This window comes from Apis mellifera, linkage group LG4 (genome assembly GCF_003254395.2).
Source record: "Apis mellifera strain DH4 linkage group LG4, Amel_HAv3.1, whole genome shotgun sequence".
Classification (NCBI taxonomy): domain Eukaryota; kingdom Metazoa; phylum Arthropoda; class Insecta; order Hymenoptera; family Apidae; genus Apis; species Apis mellifera.
Window position 1 is genome coordinate 10,178,188 of NC_037641.1, and position 10,071 is coordinate 10,188,258.

The 10,071-nt window shown below is 29.3% G+C and overlaps 1 protein-coding gene across 1 annotated transcript; it reads left to right on the plus strand.

The window, feature by feature from the left end:
• The first annotated feature begins 457 nt into the window (after nucleotides 1–457).
• Nucleotides 458–9,714, plus strand: LOC410038 (collagen alpha-1(I) chain). The gene is made up of 28 exons (XM_393523.7): nucleotides 458–761; nucleotides 1,648–1,701; nucleotides 1,947–2,036; nucleotides 2,990–3,030; nucleotides 3,102–3,167; nucleotides 3,240–3,353; nucleotides 3,496–3,634; nucleotides 3,699–3,823; nucleotides 3,883–4,089; nucleotides 4,252–4,350; nucleotides 4,416–4,524; nucleotides 4,682–4,869; nucleotides 5,003–5,219; nucleotides 5,316–5,404; nucleotides 5,651–5,812; nucleotides 5,892–6,053; nucleotides 6,192–6,389; nucleotides 6,473–6,617; nucleotides 6,686–6,946; nucleotides 7,036–7,169; nucleotides 7,251–7,520; nucleotides 7,622–7,837; nucleotides 7,902–7,991; nucleotides 8,129–8,510; nucleotides 8,617–8,835; nucleotides 8,948–9,120; nucleotides 9,211–9,432; nucleotides 9,519–9,714. The coding sequence occupies exons 1-28, from the start codon at nucleotides 575–577 to the stop codon at nucleotides 9,663–9,665; spliced, it is 4,506 nt and encodes a 1,501-aa protein (XP_393523.5). The 5' UTR covers nucleotides 458–574; the 3' UTR covers nucleotides 9,666–9,714.
• The last annotated feature ends 357 nt before the right edge of the window (nucleotides 9,715–10,071 follow it).

The following is a 10,071-nucleotide window of genomic DNA, read 5'->3' on the forward strand; positions in this document are numbered from 1 at the left end:
TATAACTGATATATATATTCATATATATTTATATTGCTGCAATTATATTCAAGTAATGGCATTAATATCATATTAATATTCATATTTTTATATTTAATTGTAGTATTGAAAATTGTTTTTGAAAAGATTTGAAATGATTGAAAAAATTCAAAATTTATAAATTTTAACATATATGTAAAAATGTAAATTTAAATAATAAATTTAATTAATATGTTTCCTAATTTCATTACTTTTCACGGCAATACTTATTTTTCACCCTCATATAATAGTATATATACGTGAAAAAAAGAAGAATAAGGAAGAATAAGTTTCTCAACTGAAAAAAAAAAAATACAAAGAGGGAAAAAAGATGTAGAAGAAAAAGAATCAAAGGGAAGGGATGACATCGAAGATCAAGACAGTGGGAGGACTGCATGTTGATCGTAAAACGGAGGATGATGACCTCCCCTGAGTTACAAAGCATCTGCTAAATAGATGATACGCCAGTTGTCGTATGTCTAGTTGTCCTCAGCTTCAGACGAAGGCGAGTTGGCTCTAGGATCACATTACTGACTTTGTCAACCAATAGTCGCTCATGGGGCCGAAGGCCCTTCAGCTGGCCGCAGCGTTCGTCGTGGTTCAGCTTCTTCTGCCCCAAGCTGACTCTGTACGGACTAAACTTAGGAAACAACGGTCGAAGTCACTGCAAGCTCAACAACCTGCGAACGGTGACTATCTGTATGATTACTATGAGAATTACGACGACTACGATGAAAGAAATGGTGAATAATTTTCAATTATTTGATATTTGATAATTCTGTAATTAATATTGCATGTTAAATTTTATTTTATAATATTTATTTAAACATTTTTTGTGAAATGAGTTTTCACTTTGCATATTTTTATTTGTGTATTATATTGTTTTAGTATTGCATCAAAAAATTTAGATTAAATAAATGAAATATTTTTTTTATAATTATAATTTTGTATCATTAAAGATTCTTGTTTTTATAGAGAAAGAATTAAATTTAATATCAAAGAATAAATTTTTTTAAAATTAATAAGATTAATCTAATAATTAATTATATTTTTAATTAAAAGTAATTGACATATATAATATGTTGTAAAATTATTATCTATATAATTTCTTATAATAGATTATTTATGAAACAATTAAAGGAAGTATATATTAATAACCACCTAACTAACACCGGAAGCTTCGGATGCTTGTTTTAACACTTTGCGTAATGCAATTAATCAATTAATTGATTAAACGTTAATTGATAAAAATTAACAATTAAAATTTTTATTGCATTCTATTAAACGACACTCATCTCAATGTATTCCGGTATTACTATCTTTCTATAATTTAATAACAGATATTAAATCATTTATTATAGTTCAATACATACTTATATTTTATATATATAATATTAAAATTTATTTTTTATTAAAATCAAATTTATAAATTTCATATATAATAAATATATGTACATATTATAAAATATTATAAAAATAATGTTTAAGATAAATAAAAAAAGACATTATAATTAAATAAAATATTAAATAGAATTCTTGAATAAAAGTTTACTTTAAAAATTTAATTTAAAAATTTAAACATGAATGAAACATAGATTAATATTTTAATAATATTTTTATATTATTTAGAAACTATAACTACAACTACACCACCACCACCATCTGTTACATCTAATACTGCAAGTATGTATACATATATTCGATGGAAAATATTTTGTGGAAAATATTCATATAAAAATAATAAGCATATGTAATATAATTTTTAAAAATTATATATTATAAATTATATATTTCAATTTTAATAAAAAAATATGAAATTCTTGGAACAAATAAAGTTAGATATAATTAAATTAAAACCTAATAAATAAATCAAACAAAATATTATAAAACAAAATTTTTTTATTAATTTAATTATATGTTACATAAAGGCAGGGGTGGATTACCGACAGAAACATTTTATAGATCAGCATTGTCTACAGATTCACCAGCACAAACGACAATTCGATCTTTCATTCAAGGTATTTAATGGATTTCTGTGTAAAATTTACATCTCAAATAATAAATTTTATGAATGTTATATTTAATAATATATAATAAAAATAAAAATAACAAAATTAAAATTGAGAACAAAATTAAATTAATATTTAAAAATATAAAGAAATTAAAAAAGAAATTAAAATTTGAATACATTTATTTAGTATATTATATTTATATTTTTCATATTATTTTAAAAATTTTTTTAAAAAATTAAATTTTGCATGCTTAAATTAATTAATTTAGAAAATTAAGAACAAATTTTTTTTATTATCAAAAAATAATAAAAATATATTGTATATATTGAAAAATGAAATTTAATTTAACATGAATATTTATTGTATATTTTTGATTTATATTTTCATTTACAATTATCTCTTATTAGTTTGTAGTATTAATGCAATGATCAATAATTTGTTATATAAACATTTATCAAAGGTAATAATATTTTGGTTTTATTATTACTTCAAAGTATTCATAATAATTAACAAATGATTTGTTTGTAATAATTGTTTAATTTTGTATGTTTTCATTTTTCAACTTATAGTATCATGTATTGTTTCATTTCGTATCAGGTGTAATTCTTATCAATATTATTACGAATATTTTAAATAAATGATTTGATTAATCATATAACTAATTTTTTTTCTAAACGTTGATTCATTTGGAATGTCTTGATTTATATTTCAAAAAATTTTTTCAATTTTTATTAATTAAATGATATATATATGTATTTATCTATTAATCCTAAAGAATAATAGATAGAGATTTTTTAAATCTTTATTTTATATATTTTTGTATATTTGTATTTTAAGAATTTTTTATATTATATTAAAGTGTCCTTTTCTTCTATATTAAATTTAATAATAACATTGTATATTATAAAAATATAATTATAATATATATATATATATAATATTATCATACGTCACAATAGAAGTTCGAGATGATCTGCATACAACTCCAGAAAGAAATCCAGTAAGTATTTAGTAAGAATATAAAATTTAAAATATATTATATAAAATTATAATAATAATTTATATTCTTAGTTACCAACTGAAATTGTGCCTGGTGAAAGTAATATGATTAATGCTGTTGCTGTTCCTGGACCAAGAGTAAATAATATTCTTTTTATGAAAAAAATGATAAGCAAGATTTCAATAACAAGTATTATTTTCATAATTTAGGGAGAACCTGGTAGACCTGGAGACATTGGTCGTCCGGGAGATGTTGGATTTCCAGGACAACCTGGAACTCCGGGAATTCCAGGACCACCTGGACCGCCAGGACCTATACCTGATGTAAATAATTAACATTATTAAAATTTTATGATTTATTATATGTGCCTATGTATTATAAAATATATTGTATCTTATATTATATTGCTTATAGAATAATTACATAACATATTTCTTCTTATTAATAATAAATTGATATAAATAGGTATCAATGTATTATCAACAATTAGCTTTATCTCAAGCAAGTCAAGATAAAGGTCCAACGGGAGCAGCAGCATCTTTATATAATCCAGATGCTTATTTACAAACACAAGTAGGCCCTGTTGGTCCCCGTGGTCCACCAGGTAAATATTTATATTTTAATTTTAATTATTACATGGCTATATAATATTTTTCAATGTATAATAGGTCCACCTGGACCATCTGGACCACAAGGCTTTCAAGGAGTACGAGGAGAACCTGGCGAGCCTGGAACTCCGGGTCCTCCAGGTGCCCCAGGCCCAAGAGGATTACCTGGTCTAACTGGAAAAGATGTATATATTAATTAAATCATTAAATAATTATTATATATAATAATAATAATTGATATTAGGGTAATACCGGTGAAGATGGAGAACCTGGTCCTCCAGGATCAGTTGGTCCAGTCGGTCCAAGAGGTCTTCCAGGACTACCTGGTCTTCCTGGTATGAAAGGACATCGCGGTTTCCCAGGATTAGATGGTGCGAAAGGAGAACAAGGTGTATCTGGTGAAAAAGGATCTATGGGGGCACCTGGACCAATGGGTCCTATAGGTCCTATTGTGAGTATTGAATATCGATGTTTGTATATTTTAACACTTTCAATATTGCCAGATTGCTTTCACATCTTTCCATTTATTATATTATATCGAAATTATTGCATTATAGCTTTTAAAATATTATATTGAAAAATTTTAAGAAATAATCTATGAAATATATAATAGGGTCCTGCAGGTCCACGTGGTGAAAGAGGTAGAGAAGGTCCTCCAGGACCTCCGGGAATTAGAGGAGTAGATGGAATTTCTGGTCCGCCTGGACAACCCGTAAGTAAAATAACAAATATAAATAAATAAAAATTATAAATGTAATATAAAAATAATTGTTGTAGGGTGCAGTAGGTAAACCAGGTTCTCCTGGTTTTCCGGGTAATCCAGGTATAAAAGGAGATCAAGGAGCACAAGGACCAAAAGGAAGTCAAGGCATACAAGGCCCTCGAGGTATTTTTTATATATTTTAAATAATTAATATTTATTATAATTTATTATAATTTGTATATCTACAACAAAATGATTAACAAATATTCAATGAAATTTTTCTATATATAGGATTTAAGAATTATGTAGGATCTGAATCAAATCTTTTCTTTTTGCATAGGTGAAACTGGTCGTCCTGGACAACCTGGTGAATCAGGACCACAAGGACCTCAAGGAAAAGATGGAATACCTGGAGAAAAAGGAAGTACAGGAGCACCTGGTTTAGTTGGTGCCCCAGGTTTTCCTGGAGCTCGAGGACAAGCTGGAATACCTGGCAATCCTGGTATTCCAGGAGCAAAAGGCATGCCTGTAAATATTGTTCTTTTATCTTCATATGTTGCTTGTATTGCTACAAATTCTATGAAACGAAATAATAATGTAATCCAAGTTTAGATGAATGTAAGATTTATTAAATACATTAAGCAGCTTTTTTTATATATAGGGATTTCCTGGTGAAAGAGGATTTAAAGGTGACAATGGAGTTAAGGGTGATGCAGGAATTCCAGGTCCGCGTGGATTACCTGGACCTCCTGGAAATGAAGGAAAACGAGGAAAAAGAGGAATGCGCGGACCTATCGGTACACCCGGTCCAACTGGAGAACGTGGCGCACCAGGAGCACCAGGTCTTCCAGGTCCCGATGGACCAATGGGATCAAAAGGTATGTCATCAGAATTTTTATGATAATTTTGTCACGATTATGATACTTTATATTATTATTATTATTATTATTATTATTATTATTATTATATTATAGGTCAATCTGGAGATCGTGGACCCATTGGTCCAATAGGACCAAAGGGAGCTATAGGAGATCCCGGTCGTCCAGGATCACCTGGATTACAGGTTTTAATAAATATATACATTTGAAAATATGTTTTATAATATATATTGCTAAATTTAATTTTTTATTTATTGATTTTTTTTTTTTTCTATTTTTGATTTTCAAAATAAATTTGTCTTTCTTTCTTTTAAAAATATTTGTGTTCATGTATACATATATATGTTTACATTAGATATAAATATTAGATATGTTTATTAGATATATTTATTAATTTTTTATATTAAAAAATATAAAATATAACATTATAGGGTACACGTGGATTAATGGGTCGTCCTGGTGCACCTGGAAAGCCAGGTAATCCAGGAGAACGAGGAATTCAAGGAGCTGATGGAAAACCTGGAGAACAAGGTTCACCTGGCTTACAAGGTCTGCCTGGCCCACTAGGTCTTCCAGGAGAAAAAGGATATCCAGTATTAATAATATTTACTTTTATTATTTTATCTTTAATATTAGATATCCGAAAAAAATTATTTTTATATTCATTAAAAGGGTGAGCCTGGAAAAGCTGGTGAACCTGGAAATCCTGGACCATCTGGTCCCAGAGGTGACACAGGAAAAGAAGGAGCACCAGGACCACAAGGTTCACCTGGACCATCAGGAACAGATGGTGAACGAGGACCTCCAGGATCCCCAGGTCCTAGAGGTTTTCAGGTATATTTTATATTTAATTTTATAAAAATATAAAAACATATATTTTTGAAAAAATTTATAAATAAAATATTTAAAATATATGTAAAAATAATAAACAAAGGAACAATATAATTTTATTACATAATTTGATGTAATTAGGGTTTTCCAGGTGCAACTGGAAATGCGGGAACTCCAGGAAAAGATGGAGAACCAGGTGTTCAAGGACCACCTGGTTCACCAGGTGTACCTGGAAATAGAGGTGAACGTGGCTTTCCTGGGGAAAGAGGTGCTGCAGGAGGGCCAGGATTAATGGGACCAAGAGGAGAACCTGGAGTACAAGGATTAGATGGTCCTCCTGTATATATCTTTTGATTTCTTCATATATTTTCTAAAATTTTAATAATTATCTAAAATATATATAAAATAAATATCTATTTTAGGGATTACCTGGAGTTAAAGGAGATAAAGGAATTTCAGGACCATCCGGATTAGTAGGATTGCCTGGTTTACGAGGAGCTCCAGGAGAATCTGGTCCAAAAGGAGAAAGAGGACCTATTGGACCAGTTGGTCTTGAAGGACCTCCAGGTTGTATATTATAGAAAAATTGTATTTATTATCTTGAAGAAGTATATAATATTAGTATATTTTTATAGGACGAATTGGAGAACGTGGACCTCAAGGTCAAATTGGTCCACCAGGACCACCAGGTGAACCAGCAGAACGAGGTGATCCTGGTTTACCTGGTCTTCCAGGAGAGATAGGTGCTCCTGGAAATTCAGGAGAGAGAGGACCTCAAGGACTTCAAGGATTACAAGGTTTCCCAGGACCTCAAGGACTTATTGGTTTACCAGGATTAAAGGGTGATCGTGGTTATCCAGGTTTAAAGGGAGATCAAGGAAATTCTGGTCCACCTGGTAATAAATAATATGTAATACACAAAAAAATATTCAAAATCAAATTTTATATTTTACAAGCAAGTAAACTATTAATATAAATTTTATAGGTAATCCAGGTGAAATTGGACCACAAGGTTCAATTGGTTTGACTGGATCTAAAGGAATACGAGGTGAACCAGGTGCTAGAGGAGAACCTGGTATTATAGGACCACCAGGAGTACCGGGAAATATTGGTGCACCAGTATGTTTTTTCTTTGCTAATAAAAATATTAATAAAATTTTTGTACAATATCAATTTAATTTTATAATTTAAAATTTTTAGGGCCCACCAGGTGCAATAGGACCGCCAGGATTATCTGGATTGCCAGGTAGTAAGGGTAATACTGGAGAAGCAGGCCGACCTGGAAATCCTGGGCCAATTGGAAATCCAGGTTTACCTGGTGCAGATGGAAACAAAGGTGAAAGTGGTTCTCAAGGTCCTCCAGGTATTCCTGGTCCTCAAGGTCCTCAAGGTTCTCCTGGTGAGAGAGGATTACCTGGTTTACCAGGTCCTTCTGGACCAATAGGTGCTAGAGGAATACGAGGAGCACCTGTAAGTTCAATTAAAATTTTAATTTTATAAAATATAATTATTCAATTTTATTCTAAATTATAGATATATATTAGAATTTATTGTAATCAATAATATAATAGGGTGAATCTGGTACACCTGGAAAACCAGGACCGGAAGGTCCACCTGGACTTGTAGGACAAATTGGACCAATTGGACCACCTGGGCCACCAGGAGAAATTGGGGCAGAAGGATCTAGTGGTAAACCAGGACCTCCTGGAATAGCAGGTCGTCCTGGAGATAAAGGACCACCTGGAGCAGTAGGCCAAACAGGATTACCAGGTTCTCCAGGTTTACCTGTAAGTTATGATCACATTATATAAATTGAAAATGTAAAATGAAAATATATAATTTGATAAATAGGGACCACCTGGTCAAGCAGGTTCTCCAGGATCAGCAGGAGAAAGAGGATCAAAAGGAGAAACAGGACCACAAGGTGTAGAAGGACAGCAAGTTAGTTTTTATTATTCCTATTAATGATATATATATGTAGCAATTTATAGTATTTCGAAATTATGTATATTAATATTTATTTTTATTATGATTTTAAAATAAATGTTATAAAAAGAAAAATTAATTTTTTTAATTAGGGACCTAGAGGAAAACCAGGACCTATTGGATTACAAGGCCCTAAAGGTGAACGTGGTGAAGAAGGACAAAAAGGTTTAAAAGGTCATAGAGGATTTACTGGTTTACAAGGTCTACCTGGACCTACTGGTCCACCAGGAGAGAAAGGAATACCTGGACTTCCTGGTCTACCTGGTAAAGATGGCGAACCTGGATCTAGAGGAAGTCCAGGACGAGATGGTAATCCTGGACCAATTGGATTAATTGGCAATCCAGGACCAAAAGGTCCTCCAGGAGATGAAGGTCGTCATGGACCACCAGGTTCACCTGGTCCACCGGGTCCTCCAGGCCCACCTGGTGAACTTGGATTAGGATATGATGCTGCTTCTTTAGCTGCTCTTCTAGGTAATTATTATATATTATATTTCTGTATACATAAAAAAAGAATAATTATATAAAAATAATTAATATTAAAATTATTAAATCATTATATTAATCTTTATATGAATAGGACAAGGCCAAATTAAAGGACCAGATCCATTAATTGGTGATGAACCACCTAGAATGTTTAGTCAAGACATGACAGAACAAGAAAGGCAAGAACTAATTCAAAAAGCATATAAACAATTGAAATCATCATTCCAAAAATTTATAAAACCAGATGGTGAAAAGAATTCACCAGCCAAAACTTGTAGAGATCTTTATAGTGCTTATCCTAATAAACTTTCTGGTTAGTTCACATAAATTGTAAAATAATTGTTAATTTTAATTTATTGAAATTAAAATTATCAAATAATTCACAGAATATTAATATATTTATTAAAAATATTTTTCCATCTTAGGAGAATACTGGATTGATCCCAATGAAGGTGATGCAAGAGATGCAATTTTAGTGTATTGTGATGCCAAAAAACGTGCAACATGTTTATTACCAAATCCAGTACATTCTCCAGAAATTATACATATCACTGATCAACCAGAAACTTGGTTAAGTGAAATAGAAAATGGAATGAAGGTAACACTTTTTATTGAATTTACATAAGAATATAAATATAAATGAAACAAATTATTTTTACTTTTCATTTTTAACATATATAATATTCAGATTACATATAAAGCAGATAGTAATCAAATTGGTTTTCTGCAACTTCTATCAAAAAATGCATATCAAAATATAACATATCACTGTAAAAATAGTATAGGCTATTTTGATTCTGAAAGGAAAACATATAGAAAGGGTATGAAATTTTTAACTTGGAATGATGCTGAATTAACACCACGTGGAAATCAACGTTTAAGATATGAAATGATAATTGATGAATGTAGAGTAAGTTTTAAAACTTTATTTTGTTATTTGAATTAATTTTGCAAAATATTTAAACATTAAACTTTTATGATATTAATGTTTTTCAGACACACAATGGAAAATGGGGCAAGACAATAATTTCATATCAAACTGATAAAACTATAAGATTGCCTATTATAGATGTGGCCTTACGAGATATTGGAAAACCTAATCAAAGCTTTTATATTGAAATTGGAAATGTTTGTTATGAATAATAGATTAAAATTTTAAAAATATTTTTCTAATACTATTATTACATAATTAAAATTTTCTAATATTTTAATATTTTCATATATTTTCATATGTACATACATAGTTTATAACTTGAATTTTTTTTATTTTTTTCATAAATTAGATCATATTATTATTATGAATATAATTTTATATGATAAACATATCAATAATAATTCAAAATTTTAACAATAGCTAAATTTCTTAATTTGTAAGTTTAATGCATAAAGGTCTTCCAATAGCTTTAAAATACATATATATGTATTGTAACTAGCATATAACTGTATATGTAAAATAGTTAATAAAAATTAAATAATTACAAAAATAACTTATTTTATAATCAAATTATTTTCTTTCTCCATATATATATATACAATATATAATTTATAA